Below are 23,184 nucleotides of genomic sequence, written 5' to 3' on the forward strand. Positions count from 1 at the left end.
TCAAAGATTATACAAAAGAAAATACGTTATGTGGACTCATCAAAAATCAGAAGACAATCGAGTGAAGTGTCACTTCAGCATTTCCTATTTCCACTGATATCGGCTTACCCCCAAAAAAATGTTCCTTCCATATAATCACGTGACTTTAGCTTCAATGATCACTTTTGACTCCAGGCGACTAACAAGCTTCGACCGGAACAACAAGCGATCAAAGTGACGACAAAGTATTTTTGGTCACTAGTTGATCTCTAGTCATATTTTTTTTTTTTTTTTTTTTTTTTTTGAAATTGGTATCTTCATCTAAAAATAATTATTATATAATTCTTATATAATTCTTATAATAATTATATCATAAAGAATTTTTAAGTTTTTATATTTACCAGATGGAAACTCAGGAGATGATGCTCTTAAAGATGTCATCGCTGCATCCCTGACTTGCTGCCCAGCAATGGCTTGTGGTTGTGATTTCTCAGATGTTATCTGAACCTCATATTTTAACTCTTTTATTTCTTGTAGAAGTTGATTACATTCTGTAAATTCCTCTTCTGTTCCAGATCTTTGCAAACTGGCTCGATCATTCTGAAAAGAAAAATATGATAAGCTATTTTATGAACATAGCTGTAAAAATGTTATTGACACTTTACATTACTTGCTAAAAAATTGAATAATTAAAAAATTTCTGGATTAAAATTGTCTATTTCTTCACAATGTTATTCATAAATGCTTAAATAATCATTATCTTAATCAAATAGGTCATAATTTAAACCGAAAAAAATGAAGTTTAACTGATCTTCTACTCGCCATTCTAGACGAAGCGAACGCCGTTATCGACTGCCTAGAATTGCCAGATGGCGGCGCACGGACTTTCCGCCGTACACGTTTTGCGCTGATACGTGTACTGCAACCTCTCTATTTTATACTTTTAAAAATAGGGTTGGTTCTGCAGTTAGTTACCGAAGTATAAGAACACCATAAATTTTGTTTTTTTTAAATTTATTTTGAAACTATTACTGGAAATATTATTTTTTATAATTATTTTTTTATCGGGTTTTTTTACATTTCATAAAGCAGCATAACTTTTTTTTCACAAATATTTGTTTTTTATATATTAAACATATATCATGTCTAACATCCACGAATGAGAAAGAAGTTTTAAAGCTTATAACTAAAAAAACATGTCAACAAGGCAAGCTGCTGCTGAATTACTAATACTCTAGATGTCTCATGCAAATGTTTGGAGAACTTTAAAAAACAGTGACAATGTAAAATATTTAAAAAAAGTTGAAACCACCTTTAACTGCCAAACATATGTCAATGCATTTAAATTGGGCTAAAGACAAGATGGAATGGACTGAAGAATGGCAAGAAATGTTTAGTGATGAGAAGTTTAATTTATATGGCCTTGATGGGTTTTCATGTTATTGGCATGATTTAAGAAGAGAAAGCAGAGTTAAAATAAGCCAGCAACAATGGGCTGGGTCTATAATGATTTGGGGTAGTTTTGTAGGTAAATAGGACGGATTGGAAGGTACAACTAATTTAATATTTGTCTACAAAAATATGATTGCATTTGGTGGTTTCAACAAGATAATGCTCCCATTCATTTCCTAATGTCAACAAAAAATTTCTTTAAAAAAGAAAATATTGATGTAATACTGACTGGCCTTCATGTAGTCCAGATTTAAATCCAATTGAAAATTTATGGGGGATTTTAGCAAGAATTGTTTATCAAAGTGGGAAACAATATGAATCTGTAAATCAATTGAAAATTGCAATAATGGATACATGGGATAAAATTAAGAATGAACAATTAAAAAAGTAATAAACTCTATGTCTAAAAAAGTTTTTCAAGTAATTGTAGCCAAAGAGGTGAAACCAAATATTAAGTTTTAGTTATTTGTCGAAACCGTGTCTTCTTTTTCTTGTTTCTTCTGATTCTATGTCACGACTTGGTGCATTTATAGACACTTGGCAAAATTGGTAACAAAAGAAAATTCAAAGAAAGCTACGAAATTACTATAGACAAAAATAATATTAACAAGAACCTTAGCATTGACATCCATAAAAACTGGCTTCAATTATTAAAATAAAATAGAATGTTTATACAGTCGCAGGCGAGGCTGTGTGCAACACTCGGAGAAGGGTAATGTTACAAATTACGAGGCATGCGGGGGAGTCCGTCAAGTCGGGAAAAAAGAGGGGAGGGGAAGGGAGCGGGAAGTACGGACACACAAGTCACAACTATCGACGTAACAGACTGAAGAGGGGCGAAAGCCCGAAACGCGTTTCTGTAAGAAGTAAATGTAGGTGATGGAATTATTTGCCAAGTGTCTATAAATGCACCAAGTCGTGACATAGAATCAGAAGAAACAAGAAAAAGAAGACACGGTTTCGACAAATAACTAAAACAATATCATACAAAGGGAAAAAAAGGGAAACGGCAAATACATCCCAGAGACCTAAAGTAAGCACCATGGCGGAGCAGACACCAGCAGACAAGCAAACGGACATTACGGAGCACGCACGAAGAATGGAAGGTGAGATACAGAGACTTCTTATTGACATTAACTACTTTAAGACACATATTAGAGAAAAGCGAGCACTCAAAACTCTATCACTACCAAAAAGTATAGAAAAAGCCATACCCAATAGAGAAATAAATATAATCAATTTAAAAATATTAAAGGCAGCAATAAAATATAAATATATAGCGATTACCAAAATAAAAAAGAAACTCAGGAAACTAGGCATCAAACAAGATATTCACTTGGAAAGACCCGAAAAAAGAAAACTGGATAATTACGAAGAAAAGAAAATTACACGGCTAAGCAATAGATTTGAATACCCGAGACCCCGTGAAATCAAAAAGTGGAAAGACAACTTAGTGATAAACAAAACCGACGTAGAGATACCAACAAATATATTAAAAATACTACAAACTGGATTAGACTTTAACGGCCCAAACCGATGGGACAAACTAGACATCATATCGCACCTAGATTATATATGTAGCAAAGTAACCCCCCCAGAGGATCACAACGATATAAAAATAGAAATTAGCAACAAATTAAAAAATTATGTAAAAAACGAAAATAGAGGGAAAAAAATTACTGAAAAATCGTACGTCAAATATAAAGATAGTATAGCACAACTACAAACCTACTTAAAAGCAAATAACATAGATATCATAAAAGCAGATAAATCCAAGCAGATTATCATAGTGAAACAGGAATGGATCCAAACCAAAAAATCAGAAATAGTTAATAGCGAGCCTTTCAGAGAACTACCAATAGACCCAAAAGAAATCATTTATGTTGAACTCAAAAAACGAATAAATAAGCAATTTCAACTAAAAAACATAGAAAGAGAAGACAAACAGTATATTCTAGCAAACGAAAATAGCAGAACTCCTAAGCTAAACATACAACTAAAAACACATAAGCCAGGCGAACAAATAAGACCCGTCGTCGACTTCAAAAACTCAACCCTATATAATTTAGAAAAATACTTAAAACGTGAATTACAAAAGTACAATAATTCGGAATACTCCATCAAGCACGCAGACGAACTTATACATGACATGAAAAATATAAAAATGAGCAAAAATTACAGACTCGCAAGCCTAGATATAATAAACATGTACCCTTCGATAACCTGGAACCTAATAGAAAGTACACTAAAAAAGATTGAAGCAAAGGAAGAGGTAATGGATCTAATAGAATTCGCATACAGGAGCAACTATTTCGAAGTCAACAATAAGTTCTACACGCAACGGACAGGCATAAGCATGGGATCAGTTATAGGACCGAAGCTGGCAGAACTTGTCATGGTAGATATAGACCAAGCAATCAAAAAGTTTACAGGCATAAAGTTCTATAAACGATACGTGGATGACATAATTATACTATACGACCAAGAATTAACAAAATTAGAAGAAATAGAAGAAAAAATAAACAAATTAAACGATAACATCAAATTCAAGGTAGAAAATGAGGCAAACACAGAAATAAATTACCTCGACATAAAAATAATCAGGAAAGAAAACAGGATCGAATTCGAGCCATACACAAAACCATGCGAGATCAGGAAAGTGCTAAACTACAACTCAAACATCCCGCAGTACATAAAAGAAAACATATTCATCATGGAATATAAAAAGATCGAGAACAGAACAAGCTCAATACCGACGAAGGAAAAACATCTCAACGAACTACGAACAAAATTCCTACTAAACGGCTATCCAAAACGAATGCTAAACAACTGGGAAAGAAAAATGAACAACAAAAGGCTGGTAAATAAACAAAACGAAAGAAACACCGTAAGATACATACCCTTCCCTTACATCCGTGGCTTCTTTGAACAAGTAAACAAAAGCTTTGAAAAAATAGATATAAAGCTAGCCCCAACCTATAACAACCTGCAAAAAAGAATCCGGAAGACTGTACCCGACAGAAATAAACAACCAGACAAATACAGCACTACCGAAGTCGTCTATAAAATACCTTGCACATGCGAACCCCCAAAAGTATACATCGGTGAAACAAAAAGAAAATTAGAAACAAGACTAAAAGAACACATCGCAGACCTGAAGTATAACAGAATCAACTCAGTTTTTTACGAACACTGCACGACCCACAACTGCAAAATAGATAAAAAGGATGCAACAATAGTACACAAAGAAAAAAATTGGTACAAAAGAAAATTCAAAGAAAGCTACGAAATTACTATAGACAAAAATAATATTAACAAGAACCTTAGCATCGACATCCATAAAAACTGGCTTCAATTATTAAAATAAAATAGAATGTTTATACAGTCGCAGTGCTTGCAGAGTCGCAGGCGAGGCTGTGTGCAACACTCGGAGAAGGGTAATGTTACAAATTACGAGGCATGCGGGGGAGTCCGTCAAGTCGGGAAAAGAGGGGAGGGGAAGGGAGCGGGAAGTACGGACACACAAGTCACATCTATCGACGTAACAGACTGAAGAGGGGCGAAAGTCCGAAACGCGTTTCTGTAAGAAGTAAATGTAGGTGATGGAATTATTTGCCAAGTGTCTATAAATGCACCAAGTCGTGACATAGAATCAGAAGAAACAAATATTAAGTGTTTAAAATATATTTAAAAATTAATTTTATGTAATTTTAGAAAGTGTAACTATACTTTGCTAACAAGTAAAAAGTGATAACTTTTAATATATTATCATTAAAAGATAAAGAGCTTGAAAATGATATTTTTGTATATGTGTTAAAACATTTCAAACTATTTTCTAATAAAAAATTTAAATAAATTTTGAAAAATCACAAAATTTGTGGTATACTTTTGTAACAGACTGTATAACTGAGAGGCAAAATGGCATTCACATACCTTGTCATAATACTGTAGAAGTAAAGTTGTTCTTTTCCGGCATCTTCTACCGTCGACAGTGTAATATGTCCATAAATTTTCAGATATACTTTTCCAAGTACCTTTCGGATTTTCATATGCATAGGGATTTACAGCCACTACTTCTCTCAATAGAAGTATATCGTGATTACAGGAAAAACACATTGGAACTTTCCTATTGTTTGTAATGCAAGGAAACATGACGCTAATTATAGTAAAAAAAATAATTAGTTAGTGTTATAACATTCTATAAATACTTTAAGATAGCTTAATTTGTTTATTTACCTTCACTCGGGAAATTCGTTGTCAAATGGTTCCACCATTTTTTCAACAAATTTCCCGTGAGTCAATGCACGATGTTTATTGAGTTACGTGATGATGTGAACGTTCACCGCAATGACTTTTTCTTGCAGTTAAAACGTAAATTGTGTACTTCTGCTTGCCGTCTAGAAGTAATGTTTGAACGTCAGCCGCAATCTCTCTAATAATAACAGCAACCATTGTAACAGTAACCAAACAGTTATTATTTATTTTTGCAAAAACTCTTTAATAAAAAATGTATGATAATGAACTTTCTCTATAATAAAAAACTATATGAAGACTGAAAATCAAATATCAAACTTAGCTTCTTTTAAAACACTTAATAAACCATGATGATGGCCTATTCCATTAGGCTGAAAACGTTTGTGTTGAAATATAATATTCTCGGCATTAGAAGGTGTTTAAGATTTATTAAATGAAGACTGAATTTTGGATGTTATGTTTTTAACTTGCCAAATCGATTAACTCCCTCAATCACACCAAAATTGTAATAATAATAATAATGGTTACAGCATATATCTATGTTTTCTGATGTGTTTTATATGTCATTAAATAAAACCTACATCTACAATAATACATTCTATAATGTTTGTTTGAATTTATATATTAAAAAAGAATTTTGTCACTTTTATCCATTTTTTGTTTTATGGAGTTAATCAATTTAGCAAGTGAGTGGCAAATTTATTTTTGAAATTTGGTTGTTTTTAAAACCACATTATAACTAACAATAAAATTGATATATTTAACTGTTTTAGAAAGTACAAGAAAGATTAATTTTGATTAAATTAAAAGTAGATGGAGTAGGATCTTTACTTAATGTTTCACTTTTATTTCAATGATTATGTTATAAATTTTGTTCTTAAGTATTATCGTTTTACAGTTTACTGTTTTACTTTGTAATAGAATTTTTGGCACTAAAGATTGGTGATCACCCAAAATGCATTTGCTGAATAATTAACAAAAAATTATAGTGGAAAGTTTTGTCAGTTGTTTCGTTTATGTACACACTTGAACACTGGAGAAGGATAGAAGAAAGATTACTGCCAAATCTTTCTTCATAGAAGGCAGTTTACACTTACAGTTAAATGCAATAACTTTGAATTTGGTCCTATATTTAAATAATATGTTGTTTACTGATTTAGTATATTTGTAGCATTAATGATTATTATAATTTATATGCAGGGATCCTATGCATCTGGAAATTCAGGGTTGTTATTTAGTGTTCAGGAAAAGTCAGGGAATTACTTCCTTGCCTGCCTTGATTTTTTTCCTCACAATATGATTAAGTGTAGCCATCTGCAGGAAGCCAGAAGTAATTTGGTAAAGTGCAACTTACAATAAAGGGTGCAGAATATTTTTAGAATCCAAAATTTCTTTCAAGCATATTCAAAATTTCCCAAAAATTATTGCAGCCAAAATAAAACCATAATTTACAAACCAATTAATAATTATTGTTACATAGTTTGGAAAATTTAAGTTAAATCATAATACAGTAGTCTCAAACTCGGCACTCGATAACCCGGCACTCTGGATAACTCGGCCACACCCTGGCAGGGCAAAAAAATCCTTAATTAATTAATTTTCATTATAGACAGCTGTATAAAAGTATAAAAGCTCTCATAAAGTATTTTTCTGAGGTCTGTCTTATCAGGTAAATTACTGTACACAGTGTATTCATTAATTTTCATTTTCATGTAGTAAAGGCTNAATCCTTAGTTAATTAATTTTCATTATAGACAGCTTTATAAAAGTATAAAAGCTCTCATAAAGTATTTTTCTGAGGTCTGTCTTATCAGGTAAATTACTGTACACAGTGTATTCATTAATTTTCATTTTCATGTAGTAAAGGCTTTATGCCTTCATAAAGGATGTACTTTTCCTTTGTTTAAGGGTATTTGGGCAGTTTTTTCTCTGTTGTATTCTCAAGTAAACAATACATACAAGTACAGTGTCGGGATGAAATCGTCTGTCACAAGATTTCCCGCGCTTTTCCATTTTTCGACGAACGACGGTTGTCGCCATAGAAACGGCAATCTGACAACTTTTGGAAACTCAACCGCAGATTGGTTGAAAGACATCGGACCATCAGTGGACGTCTTGTAGTGCTACTAAGCGCTGATTGGTGGAATCCGATTTGCTTCAATCCATATAAAAGGATTGAGTTTAGGCAGGAAGTTTAGTTCGCCTTGGACACATGAAGTGGACTCACGTTTGACTTTTGTTCGTCTCGGACATATCAAGGGAGCTCACAGTCGTTTTAACTTTGCCTAAGCTGACCTAGAAGATTATTTCATTTCGCTCTGCGGTAAATAACTTTAGAAGTATGTCGTCGCAAGGTGTCTTTTCGACAGACCTGTTGTAGTGGATACATATGTTGAACTTTGTTAACATCTGACATTTTGTAATTGTTATTTGTGAAAATTTTTGTAACTGTACATACGTTTACTTTCAATATATATAATAGTTGTTGAATTTAACTGGCGTATGTGAGTTTTGAATTTGACTTACAGTACAGTATTTTCTGAAGAAACACTCATACTTATTTTTTTTTTAACCCCATTCCCGATAACCTGGTATTTTCACAAACTCGGCCACTCTTCGGTCCACATTAAGCCAAGTTTTTGAGGCTCTACTGTATAATTAAATAGGCCTAATATAGGATTTGCCATGTAACAATAAACTGATAAGTTAACATAAATATTTTAGATTAAAAGAATGCTTTAATTTAAGGACTTATCATCATCATAGGCTAGCATTTACAATTGTAAACTTGATGCAATATGTTGATTAATAGAAAAAAAATTGAAGTTAGCACCATGAATTGCTATTTTTATTTTTACCACAAACAATAATTAACAGACTTTCTGAAATTCAAAAATACAAAATTTATTTGACTTCAGAACAAATTTTTTTAAGGCTCAAAAGTTTCAGTTAAGAACAAAAAACTAATATTGATTGTTTATGTGAAGAATTACTTTAAAATGCAACAGGAGAAGAGCATTGCAAAAACCATGGGGGTAAAACTAAGTTCCAAATATAACATACAGCAATATTAATTGTCACTTTGAGATTTTAAAATAGCTGTGTTAATTATAATACTAGATGTATACACTGTCAGATGGTATTAAAATCTTCTTTATAACACAAGTACTTTTAATGATACGAAATGATAATCATCATCAGGCTAATAAATGTTTTGAATTTAGAACAAAATGTGACTACATGCAGTATAACATTCACAATATTTAAATATTCTAAATATTTTAGTTTCACAGCAGAATTCAAGACTTGCAAGTATGAAAAAGAACGAAATTTGAAATAAAAGGCAAACAAAAACAAAAGGTGCAGTGGAACTCTCAAAACATTTTTTTATGGTATGAATCATGTTATAACATGGAGTGACTAGTGGAAGTGAGGAAGGATATTACAAAATGTAGATGCTCCACAAAGCTGACCAGAGAAGTTATGGAGTCCAATTTTAATCCATTGGTGACTCAAACCACCTCCTCAAAGTTGTGCCAATTGTAGAGCATTATTTATTTGAAAAATTTTCCTCACTTCCATCTTGTGCTCATGCAATACACATACAGTTGAACTTCCTAACTTGTGGATGCACTTTTTAAATTTTTCAACTATGATGCCACACTAACCTAGTTGTTCAGTTTTATAATGCACCATGAACTCATTCCATAAAAAATGTTATAAGAATTTTGTTTCATCTTTTGTTTTTGTTTGCCTTTTATTTCAAATTTCATTCTTTTTCATACTTGCGAGCCTTGAATTTTGCCGTGAAATTTAAATGTTTAGAATATTATATATATAATGCTGAGGATGTTATACTGCATGTAGTGACATTCTATTCTAAATTGGAAACATTCATTAGTTTGATGATTGCAATTTTGCATTGTGAAAAAGATTTTAATGCCATCTGACAGTGTTTGCGTATAGTATTATATGTAATTTGTATGGACTTTGAAATACTATTTAACTGCATTTAATTAATCAATCATTTAGTATTAATTAATTAAGAATTTAAGAGAAAAGTCTATAAAACATTTAATAATCTAACATTAATAAAAAAAAATTTTTGAAATATTTTAACTCTCTTTAAATATTTCACAATAAGCATTGGCATACACAATTTGAGGGCAGGTGTTAATGAACTGGTTAAAAAAATTGATAAATAATTTAAATTATTTCATATAATAATATACTATCACTGCACATTGGGTTGTATATAATACAATAAATCTGACTTACGGAACCTGTAACCGATGTGTATCACTTTTTCTTTAAAAAATCAAGGGGTTATGAAAACGTTTGATTTTTGAAAGAAAAAGTGATACACATCGGTTACAGGTTCCGTAAGTCATATTTATTGTATTAAATTATTTCACTTTTCATTTTAATAATTTTGAATGCATAACAAAACAATTTGTTTTTTTCCAGTTTATTAATATTGTATACAGTTCAGGAAATTTATTAAAGGATTAATGCATGTACAAAAATATATATGAAATTTTACAGGATTTGTTAATGAACAATAAATAAATAATGCCTTTTTATTTTTTTTCAAAGTTACATAGATTTATGGTTGTGGATTAATAACATGATAAAGTAGTTTAACATTTTATTTTTAGCCTTATATATTTTTTATAATTGATAAATTATTAACTGTTAATTATAAAAAATAACTAATTAAAAAGTTGGAGAAGCAATAATATATGTGTGTAGTAAGTCAAATGCTGTTTTATTTTGTTCATATGTCATACTGTAAGGGCGCAGTTCTCAGTCCGTGGTCCACAGAACATGGGTTTTTCATGAAGCCACTTCAAGTGTTCCATAAAAATATCAAATATACAATTAATTAAAAATTGTTGCAAAAGAAAAATCAATACAATGTAAAATAATTTTTGTATGGGAACGTAATGAGCAAACACCAGCGATGTCATATACTAGACCGAGTGTGCTGTTGATTTCAAAAATTTTTTCCACTTCTGCTTTCAAACTGATGTATCAATATTATAAATGTCCTGCGAAAAAAATATCAAAGTTTAGTGTTCCCCTACTTCAAAAAGATTGAGAACCATGGCTGTAAGGGACAAGAGGGTTGGGGAATTTGTACAAAGTTGGTCAGGAGACATTAGGGAAAGTCATGGAATTTAAAACAAAAATTTCAGTAGGAACTCTGTATATAGATGTCTTTGGATATTTTTCTTAATGTAAAGTTTTTAAAAAAATCATTATTTCAATTTTATAAGTTCTTCCTTTGCTTGAGGATGACATTTTGAAATGTTAAAAGTACTTGCCTGTATTTAATTCATCAAGTAAATAAATCTAACACAGAATGACAGTACAATTTTTTCCTTATACTGTATTTTGGATTGTATGTGAGTATATAAATTTTTACAGTTATGTTGAAATAGTTTTTAAATTTTAAATATTTAGTGGACGTGGTACTCCAAATGTTAGTGGGCGAGATACGCCGTCATCTCAACTTGAAGGAGAAGAAAGAGAACAGAGGCCTTTGGATCTTCCTGTTGCTACGCAAAAACAAAATCGCGAGGACATTGAAGATAAATTTGGAAGATTTGAAATAAAAGAAATAAACGAAGGTTCGTAATGATTTTTATTTTTAATAATTTTTTTTTAAACTTAGAAAAATTTAATATAAATATTTTAGTCAACAAAGAAGTTTGTTGAGTTTTTGTTTAAAAACGATATGAATATACTGTGTATGTATGTTTAAATCTTGTATATTTAGTGTCTTAGACTTAAGTGTCATTCTTTAAAATCATTGGTATAGGTCATGATTCATCTATTGTGTGATGCACATTCTATTAACCCTTTGCCATTGCCGTCTTGTTTACGTTAATTTTGTAAACTGTCTGAAGGCAATATAGGTCAGTCAGGCGATATTATTTTAAAAAATCACCAAAAATCAAATTATCATTATATTCATATAAAAAAATTATGTACATTTATTAATATCTTTGTTTTAAATACTATATTTTTCAATACATTTTATTAAAAAAATAATATATATCAGAACTGACATTTAAACTTGATAATTTGTAACTTTTTGTCAAAATTAACATTGTTTAGTTACCTAGTTTTCTGCCGGCAACGAGCCAGAAAGAAGTAGAATATTGTTCTGTACAACTCTATATAACACTTATGCATGTACATTCANTCTTAAGTAAATGGATTCATTTTATTAAAAAAATAATATATATCAGAACTGACATTTAAACTTGATAATTTGTAACTTTTTGTCAAAATTAACATTGTTTAGTTACCTAGTTTTCTGCCGGCAACGAGCCAGAAAGAAGTAGAATATTGTTCTGTACAACTCTATATAACACTTATGCATGTACATTTATTTGTTGTGAAATTATTGCACATTATATCAAACATTTATTCGAAATCAAAACTTTATTCTGCTATCAACTAATATACTTTATTCACTTCATATTGAACAAGAATATAAATTTTTGTAATAAACATGATTACCAGTAGTAATACATGTAATATTTGCTGATATTTTAGATAAAAGTAAAAAAATATATAAAATGTCAGAACTGAAAGTCACAACTTGAATATTTATAACACATTGACTTATTATAGCTAAATAAATGTATTATAGCATAAATGAACTTATTATAGTAATATTATTGCATAAATATGCTAAAAATGAAAGAATTATCAGAAAAAATAAATCAAGTAAAAACAGCATTAATTAAAATTTTTTAAGTCAACAAAACACCATCTGGAGAAAAATATGTGAAACAGATGATAGACAAGATGCTGCCATCAAGTGCTGACATCTGTTATTGATAAATTTTACAAAAATCTATTTTTACTAGGGTAACGACAAATTGGTACCCTCGAAGTTTTGCTTAATGATGGGGTACCGATTGATCTGTACTTTTGAAGGTAAAGGGTTAATATATTTTTATATTTTTGTCATATATTAACCCTTTGAAGGCAAAGGGTTAATATATAACAAAAAACTTCTCACAATGTCAACCAAACTCCAGCAATTAAACTGTTGCACAAATGTTTTCATCTACCTTCCAGTAGACATCTTCAGGTGAAATATGATTCTATGATAAAATTCTTAATTTTGAATCACATGTGCCGCTTAGTAGATGTGACACCTGTCTGTTGGTGGATGCATGTGACATTGTAGAATTTGTGTCAGAAGGATCATCATCAGATAGGTGTTGATGAATGTCGAATTTCCAAACTTATGGGAATGACTTGCGTCCTTGTGGTTGGTGGTGTGTTTCTTTATGGAAGCTGTGTAGATTTCATATTTCTCCAAATGTCATAACAATGCTTAACCAGTGTATACAGGAAACCTACCTACCATCCATTTTTCATTCAGGCCCTCTCACATGATCGTTTTCATTACAAAATGGCAGCATTCAACACCTTGATCTGAAGGTTTTTACCCATTGCTTCAATGTTGTTACATCCTACAGCAGGCATTGTTGTATGGGTATACTCAGAAATCTATTACGGGTCTCATTTTCCCACTAGAAAGTCCATCACACATCTGCTCACATTACACCCAATGTAACCAATACAGCTGTTTACTTTAGAGCGGTCATGTACAATAGCGTCTTGGCTCCCATCTAAAAAGAAGTTGCCAACTCTTCTGGCTTTCTGTTGGCATTTAAGCAATGCCACACAATCTTTTCTCTCATTTGTAATGCCAAGGACTCTAAAATGCAGAGTATCTTTCGCATTACTGCTTAGTAATGTGAAAGATACTCCGCAACAAGACATGATGGCTGGAGTATACAGCATCCCAATTAGGGATCGCAGATGCGATGAAGACTTGTTATATATCGGCTCCATGAAGAGATCTTTAGGAGTGAGGATTAAAGAACATAAAGCTGACATCCTCCACAAGAGGCCGACAACCGCCTTAGCACAGTACGCCACGGACCCTGAGATACAACCGTTATTTGATTAAGCCAGGATAATATACATCACACACCAGACACACTATTTGCGTTTGATGGAAGCGATTTATATACACAAAGCAACTCAGGGTAACAATTGTATAAACAGCAAAGATGAAATATCATTATCAGTAGCATGGCAAACCCTGATATATGACACATAACGTGATGAAACGTAGGCTCACAACGGCGCATGCGCAAAGGATGACGACAATTGCACAAATTTCAGAGATGTTCCAGGTTTGGAATTCTTTCAAAAAAGATCGGCCAATCGAATGTTAACTGATTTGCCTGTTTTTCACCTGAAGAAGAATCGAAAGGTTCGAAAACGTTAGTGAAAGAAATTATAGTGAATTAAGCACCGTTTTGGTTTATACTAGAAATAACTCGAATGCTTTTCTGTAGTCTATATATGCCATGTGTATGTTTCTTGTTGTTTGTGTGCTTGCCGTAAAATGACTGAATCTATGAGTAACTGTTCTTTGCATCCCCTGTGATTTCTACGACAACCTTTTTGTTGTTCTGTAAGAATGTCGTGTTCTTCAACATGTTTGTATATTTTGTTTGTGATACAGGATGTCAATAATTTGTAGAGTGTTGGAAGACATGTAATTGGTCTGTATTGTGTGGGGTCTGTGGTTTTGTTGTTTTTAGGTTTCATGTAGGTGATGCCCTGAGTAAGAAATTTTGGCATGTCTTGTGGATTGATGATGATGTGTGTTAGATGTTTAGCTAGTTCCTGGTGCAGTGATGTAAACTTTTTGTACCAGAAATTGTGAATGTTGTCTACACCAGGTGTCTTCCAGTTGTGTGTTCTGTTAACAGCGTAGCGAATGTCGTGTATGTTTATTTCAGCACAGGGCATAGTTGGTATGTTATGCAAGTTTCTGTTCTCCTCCTCGATCCAGCCTGCATCAGCATTGTGTGTAACAGCATTGGACCAAAGAGAAGACCAATAAGTTGTGAGTTCTTCTTCTGTTGGTGTGCCACTGTGCTGTGTATCAGTGTTTGTTTTGGTACTGATTTGTCTGTAGAAAAGTTTTTCATTGTTTGTGAATAATTTATTTTGTTGTTTTCGTAGTGTACATGTTTTGTATCGTTTGAGTCTACGTGCTTTGGCTGCGAGTTTTTGTTTTAGTGTATCGATGTATTCTGTAATGTGTGTGTTGTGATGTTCATGTTTTGTGTGTGTTTTGATTTTCTTGAAAATGTTTTTGAGTTGTTTCTTTAATTTGGGTGTTATGTTGTTTTTAGTGTATTGTGTCAGCCTGCCTAATTGCTGTCTAATGTCATTTATTTGTGTTTCTATTCTTCTCTGCCAGGCAGGCTTGTGATAGAATTGTGTTTTGTGTGTGTCTGTCTGTGAGTGTATTTTCAGTCCATGGTGTGTTACTACTGTGACTGCCCCAGCATAAACTAATGTATGAATGTCTGAGAGTGTAGAAATTGAATGAATGTAGTTTGGTAGTAAGTGAGTGTTTACATAATTTAGTGTTTTTCCTACTACCTTTGACGTGTTGATTTTCGGTATTCGTGGTCTTTGTGTGGGATCTGTACCTGTATATTTAGTGAGTGTTTCCTGAAATATAAGTGAGAGTGTATTAACTAATTCTATGTCTACGTTATCAGTGATGGATGGGGAAGTGCCTGCAGTATCATTAGTGGTACTTGTTGTGTGTGTGCTGTAATCAGTGCTTGTTGCTGGATTATCCTGACAGGTTACGTGATCTTCATTAATGTTAAATGTTTCTGTCTGTTGATGTATTTGATCAGCAACCTGTTGTTTGATAAGTTCAAGTGTTGTTTGTGGGATAAGGTTGTTGTGTATAATTGTTCGTTTTTGATCAACAACCCTTTGTTCGGTGACAGTGAGGTGAGGATATTGTTGTGTGAATATGTGGTGTAGTTGTTGTCTGTATGCTGTCATGTTTGTTTCGAGTCTTGTGATGGTGTAGTAAGTGCGGATGATAAACTCGTTCATTTCTGTTGTCCATTTCATCCGTTGGCGTGGTTTTCCAGCCTTTGTGGTCTGTGGATGCATTGCCACAGAAACACCAAGGCTAGGTTGATTCCTCACATCTGTTGAGGGCATTGCAGTAGCCATGCTTGGGCCGGCGCTGCTTTCGCCACCGGTAACCAAGGGAGACTGGAGCCTATTTTTCGAACGTGAGCCTCTGCCTAACCCACGAACGCGGACCTTGTTAACCCGGGCGACGTCCGAGCCGGTATCATACTTAGATCTGGTTACTACCATAATGATTATCTCCACAGAATGTGGGTGTGTGGTCACTCTTAGCTTCATTTCTCCCCATAGACCTTACTGGCATGGGTGTCCCTACCAGGAGCTTGTGCTCCAGCCTGCATTGCTCTATGGTTCAGTAAAATTACTGGGCTCTCCCACCACGACCAGGTGGTGACCACGGGAGAGTTATTATTATTATTATTATTGCAATATTACAAAGACGTATCTAAAAAAATAATTTTAGAAGTAAAAAAAAAATAATTATACAAGTAAAAAAAAATATTGTTATAGGTGATGAAACTAAATCAATGGTGAGCGACACTTGGAGTACGGATGTTCTTGCAAGTGATTCCGAAACTATTGAACAGTCTGATGCATCCTCTCAAATAGCATTAGAAGTTCAGGTATGTCTGAATTTGTGTATTTATTTACTTAATGGATGGATTATGATATTTTTGTGTAATGTACATGTAACGAATTATTGTATACCCGCATCATGGGCTCTGCCTAGTATGTCTAATTAAATAAATAAATAAATAAATAGTGTATTATTTACTTAATTTTCAATTGAGATATTAAATTTGATATTTATATTATTTTGTGGGGATCTTTGAATATAGTATACAGTATTCTAAATTTTACAGCTTGTTATATAGTAAGTAACACCAACAAACCTTTATAATTAAATCACCACATATATTTTTAATATACTTTGACAAGTGCTTTTGATCTTAATTCATATCTGCTTCAGGTCAAAACATTCTATTTAAAAATTTAGAATGCTTACAGAGCAATTTTTAATTTAAAAATTGCTGGAACAATTAAATATTCGAACAAATACAAAAATTCCTATCTATGTGTTAACAATTAAATATTCAAACAAGTATAAAAAATCATATCTGTGTGTTAATACACGTATTAACAATAGAAATAAAAATAAAAATTAAAAACAACATTAAAATGAAATAAAGTAAAAATTCACATAAAAATTTAATGTTTATATTTGTAACAAATCCCAATGCAAGTAGTTGATTTGTATTTGTTATTAATGTTGTCAGGATCGTGAAGAAACATCCTCCAAGCATGTGAGATATTTGCCTATTTTTTAAAATTTATTCATTTCCCTTTTAGCTTGGCTATACAAATTTGTAGAGTATCCAAAATTTTGATCTGCTTGGTGTGAAAGGTGCTTTTAATGAGGCTGGCCTGTTGTAGTTTAGCTTCCACACCAGTCTCAGTAGCATATATTGCTAGGATGGTGGTCTGCTTTTTATTGTGTGTATTGTATTTATTGTCCACCATCTGTTTTTTAAGAGACCTTTTGGTTGAACCAATGTAGGTACATCAGATGTCTGCAAAATCTGTCATTTCTCACATGTATACTGTATATCCCCAGTGCATTGTAGGTTTTAATGGCGTCTTTGTCATTTTTTAATAACAAATAAACAGACATGTTACATCTATATGTTGTTGCCCATTCTCTATTAGTAGCAATTTCTTTATATAAAGCCTTTAACCCCTGGTCATAATCAATTAGTATATGTTGGTGTGTATGCCCTAAATTTTTACTATTGCCCCTGTTAATATTGGAACCAGTTTGATTACTCATTCTCTTAATATAGTTTTCTGCTAATCTTTGTACCACTGTACTAGGGTAACTATGTGCCACTGCTATTTCTTCAATATGTTGTAATTCTTGTACAATATTCTTGTAATTCTTGTATTGTTCTTGCTATTTCTTCAATACGTTGTATTTCTTCAATATGTTGTAATTCTTGTATTGTTGTAATTCTTGTAATTCTTGTGTCAACGATGTTTGTGCAATGTGTGAATGCTTTTTTTGTGAGGGCTCTAAATGCTGCTATTTTGTATGTATAGGTATTATTTGAAATTGCTGGTATGAATAATGGTAGATACCCTGGTTTATAATAAATTCCCATTTTAAAGTAGATATTCAGGTCTAGGAAGTGGGTGTGTTTGTCACTGCATTGTTTGAGGTTAAGTGTGAGACCGTAAGAGTTATTATAGTTTCTGGATACAAATTCACTGAGTTCAGCATTAATAAGGTTCCTTTAGTATTAACATAAGCACTTTCTTGGACCAACCTCTATACACATCAGCCGCATATTTCAGCTGCATAATTTCATTCTATTCATAATCTGCCTACCAAACCTACGCAGATGTATCTGCAATGATCGGGACAGGCTAACCACTTTAGAAAAGTCAGAGGTTTATGCAATACACCTAGAAAATTCGGCAATGGGAGCTATTACAAGATACGTAGGAGCAACAACAAGAATGCTTGCCTCCCGCCTTGCAGAGCATCAGGATGATGTAGCCAAAGGAAGATGTTCTACAGAGCTTGCTAAAAAAGTTCTGGAGCAAGGCTACAACCTGCTATGGTCCTGAACAGCAATACTTAAATGCTGCAACAATTGAAGGCTTGTGTTTATCTGGGAAGCACTTCTCATGGCTACTACAGAAGCATGCAATGTTCCCACCTTCAGTCTACACGGGATGTGGATTGTTTTGTATTGGCGTCTAAAAAACGAAACGTGCCTATCATCATATCGCCAACGCAGTGACATTTCCACACATGCCCTGCTTGCATCATAAAATTTACAGATTCGAACATATCAAAAACTATTTGCACATTCTTAACGGAATTTCTGGACACCTGGTTTGAATTTTAAAATTCTGTTCTTTTGGAACATTCTGCACGTTCGTTTCGTTAAAATTTGTTCATTTCACCTGAAGATAATGGTCATACACTTGTCGAAAGTGCTTGTGTTAATACTAAAGGAACTTTATTAATGCTGAACTCAGTGAATTTGTATCCAGAAACTATATAAAGCTTGGTGTGAGTTTTTAAATTTAACTTTTAACTTAAGAGTTATTATTTATGCATTGTATCAAGTTGTTGATATCAGGCTTAGATCCTCAAATGATTAAGATGTCAATGATGCACTTGGAACCAAGTTATGGTGTTATACACAAAAATCAAAAAAAAAATGAATGTCTTCAAACCCCTTCTGGGCTCTGCATCAAGTTCTTAATCGTTTTCAGATGGTTATTCAATTATGGAATGACGTTTAAATAAGAGTTTGATTATAATTCTAAGAACAGTTAAGAACCTGATGGGGTTTAAAAAAGTTTGTTTTTTTAATGTTTTTTGTGTATCACACCATAATTTGGTTTTGAGTGCATCATTATCATTAATTCGATGTGGTGAGTAGTGTGAGGGTCAGGATTTAAGAAGGCTGAGATTCGAATAGTTATATTCATTTTGTTCATTTATTTACCATTTTGTTTCAAAAAAGAGCTCCATATAAAAGGCAAGAGCGATGACGACACAAGGGGGAAATTAAGTTCTTTTCTCTATACTGTGAGTGTGTGCCCGTGGATTTACCTGCATCTCGTCGCCACCGTCTTTAATAGACTTTTAACTTCGACTTCGAACTTTGGACTGATTTGAACTTTGAACTTGGAAGGACGAACCTTGGATCAACGTTATAACGACCTAACTAGAGGTATTTATTCTACTCGCAATGATATGTAAGCTCTCTCTCACTATTCTACTATTCCAAACTCGCGGTTAGGATCGCGACTACTTTATACTTTGCCGTTAATTTATGAACCATACGAATTGAAAATCCCGGGAGGGATTTGTATTCCAATTATTAACTATGTATAAATGTATGGAATAAACGGGTATTTTGTTAACGAACAATAGGAGTGCATTTCTTCCTCCATACTGAACCCGAAGTCCTCGATGAGATCGCTCATAATAATTCCCCCATCTATCCACGATAAATTGATAGATTGGTGTCAGATCCTGATAGGTGAAAGAATTTAACGATCCTTTTTCCTAACCCCCTTTTTTTCCCATCCTTTAGACGAGCGAGACCGGACCTCAAGGTCTTGAGTCGAGTAATAGGAAGGATAGGAACATCCTCGTAAACATCCTACCCCCAATTAGTCTCACAGTAGTTATTTATTAAGATGTTATCAATATACTACTTACATGCGACAATCTCCAGGAGGAACAATGATAGAATTTTATGTTCCAAGCTGCTTATCATTAATTCACATAGGTCACGTGATAGGGCCCATAGGTACTTCCCTTTTTTGTAAATAAATTAGGAGTTATATGTAAATAAATTTTGTCAGTATATTGAAAGCAAGAGATGTAACATAGCATGTGGGCTAATTCTAAAATTTGTTGATAGTGTGCAGGGTTTTTAACCTCCTAGAATAACCAATCCCTTAATTAATGCTTAACCCCCGCAGGGGAATTTTGAAAAATCCCTTCTTATTGTGTGTTTTCATGACGTACCCTAACTGTGTACCAAATTTCACCATTAGGCTCTGGAACTTTCTAGAAAAAACTGGAACATTCTCATTGAAGTGTCACACATTTTTGAAGTCAATCACTTTCAAACCCCATATCTCTCACACCTTTATAGCTATCGAGACACAACCACCATAGTGCACGATGGGAGACTTGGGGCTATTACCACACCCAAACACCATTCATGTGCGATGTGTAGTTTTGGCTGCAGATTGATGTATAGATACAAACATGTCCATTTTTATATATAGATATATATGATATAAACAATAGGAAATCAGAGAAGTGGTACTGAAATATCACTGTTTACAGTTCTATGTAACAATTCAATGAGATATTGTGAATTAATTATAACTAATAATTTTTTAAATTTATTTAATTGTTTAAAATATCAAATCATTCATGATATTCTTACATTCCCAAATGTAAAAAAATCTAGCAAATTGTGTAAATTTTTTTGGCTGTTATAAGATTTTATTAAAAATATAACTTTCACTTTATTAATTATTATGAAATAGCAAAAAGTTTGTTTTTGAGGATAGGGATTAGTTTTATAAAAAACTGTAAATGTTGTTAATGAGTAAAATTTTCATTAAATTTGACCCCTCTTGAGATTGGCATGTGACCACTCACTATCTTTTCACTCCCTTGATCTTTAATCACCAAAATTTAATAGCATCAATGATTCTTGTATACAAGCTGGTGTGCCAACTTTTGTTTGTTAATCTTTACCCTAGCCTGATATATTAAAGTAAACACACATTAACAGACATAGATCAGTATAAAATATGACTCACGTTAACCATTATCGGTGTGAATACGATTAACAATTTGAGTGCCATCACTCAAATGTCACCGAGTATTAGTTTTTTGGCATTTTAGGGTTCAGCGATGTCACAAGATTATGATTCCAAAACCCAGATTGTCAAATTTGATGATGATATTTGAGGCTGAATGTTTGCATAGCCTCTTATATGTGACTTACAGAAATTGCATTCATTTTCATACATAACCGATTGATTTCAATTAAACTTTGTCATTACCCATTTATTGTTATGAGGAATTCAAAAATGTAATAAAAATTTGAGGATTTGGGACTTTGTTTTTGAGATACAAGGTCGTAGAGTTAGCACACTCAACAAAGTGATATTGTGAGACAAACTCGCACCACATGTCAAGGTCATTTGCTCATGAGCTATGTTTCTTAGAAAATTGAGTTTAAAAATTTGATGGATAGATTTTGAGAAAACATAGCCAATTCCTATTAATTGCAATGACAAATCCAAAAATATAATAAAAATGGGGGTCTATGACTTTGTCATTGTGATCCCATTGTATCTCTAAAGCAATGTCCATGCTTTCTGACGTGGTTTAGCATGTCTAACGAAACTTAGGAGACAAAAAAATTAGCATTGTGCATGTCTAATGCAAAATGGGGACCATATATGAACAAAACACAATAATAAAGCAATTGGCACAGATTGCTTTGTTCTTGGATTGCCTCTCTGTTTTGACAAGTGCAAAGATCTCTTTTATCGCTTGCTAGTGTATGGATTATCTCTTCTGTGTCCAGCAGGTGCAAGATCACCTTTTTCTTTCCTGCTCTGCCTGAATTCTATTACATTATGACAGTCACTAATGTCCTAGTATATCATTTAGGAATGTAACCCATGTTACATTAAAATAGCCAGGAAAATAACATGAAAATAAAAATATGAGATGATTAAAATTCTTTCCCATCTTATTTATAACAGCCAAGAAAGTAAAAATTTCAGTTAAATTTATTTTTCATCAAAAACAAATTTTCAAGGGAGAAAAGAACTACAGAATTTATAATAAAAATGAAATAAACAAAATCTAATAAACCTTGTATTTACATTGTATTTAGATTATTTGAAGAAAACTGTCTTTTAGTTATATCAAACTTTTTCTCCCAGAACATTTGCAAAATTATATTTTTAGAGTACAGGTACCCCCATATAACATGGGAGTTACATTCCAAAAAATTGCTGTGTTATGCGAATCCGTATTATACGAAACAAAGAACAAGTGCGAAAAGGGGGGTTAGGTTCCAAAAGTTAAACATGTTGTTAAACCCTTATTTAAATCGAATACTTATTTATTATTTAAGTAAATATTTTACCAGAGGATTACTCATTTTATATGATGATTTCAGCACGAGCATCATCAACTGGTAACAGTTTGTGGGTGCGTTCGTTAATAGCAGTCGCTTTGCAACGGGAGTGCGTCGCTGTTTGTAGGAATTTAGGAACGACTGTGAAAGAAAAATGGCGGTGCTCGCACTATCGATAGTATCGTGTGGAGGAATCTATAATTCTAAAATGAGCTTTCAGAGGCAAAAGAAGGGTCCCGATTGTAAAATTTAACCTAAAAAATGAATGCTCTCGCGGAGTTATGCGGAGGTATAAAAGAATGCACCCTTTATTACATTTCGTGTTGTACGAGGGTTTTACCCAATTCCCAAACCATGTTAGAGTGAACCCGTGCTATAAAAGCACCATGTTATACGGGGGATGTTCCCAGTTCTCGAATTGTATTAGAGTGAATCCGTGCTATAGAAGTGCCGTGCTATACGGGGGTTACCTGTATTTGGATTTCACTGACAATTTCACCATTAACTTGGCTTTATTCTTTATCTTCTGTATTCAGAAGATTAACAATACTTTCTACTGAAAAATCTGTGAACAATAGTATTGGTTTTATGAACTGAACTAATTGTTACTTTAATGTTGTATTGAATTTTCCTTTTAATTCAACAATTTTACTAAACTGTTCATTACAGCCACTCTTCTCTTAACAACCTACCTGTTTAAGCGTTAATTGTGCGTCATTAAAGGTTGATTAAAATCGCAATAAAATTTTTTTGCGCAGGTAAGAATTTTTGAAAAGATTTG

The 23,184-nt window shown here is 32.8% G+C and overlaps 1 protein-coding gene across 1 annotated transcript in view; it reads left to right on the plus strand.

The window, feature by feature from the left end:
- Positions 1 to 23,184, plus strand: part of LOC111620329 (receptor-mediated endocytosis protein 6 homolog) — an 82,640-nt gene that overhangs the window by 57,929 nt on the left and 1,527 nt on the right. The window contains exons 6-7 of the mRNA XM_023362246.1: positions 11,152 to 11,318; positions 16,210 to 16,322. Coding sequence (XP_023218014.1) covers positions 11,152 to 11,318; positions 16,210 to 16,322 — 280 coding nt within the window. The remainder of the gene's footprint in view (positions 1 to 11,151; positions 11,319 to 16,209; positions 16,323 to 23,184) is intronic.

The sequence above is a fragment of the Centruroides sculpturatus genome, unplaced genomic scaffold (assembly GCF_000671375.1).
Source record: "Centruroides sculpturatus isolate CEXI.00-Female unplaced genomic scaffold, Cexi_2.0 scaffold32, whole genome shotgun sequence".
Taxonomy (NCBI): domain Eukaryota; kingdom Metazoa; phylum Arthropoda; class Arachnida; order Scorpiones; family Buthidae; genus Centruroides; species Centruroides sculpturatus.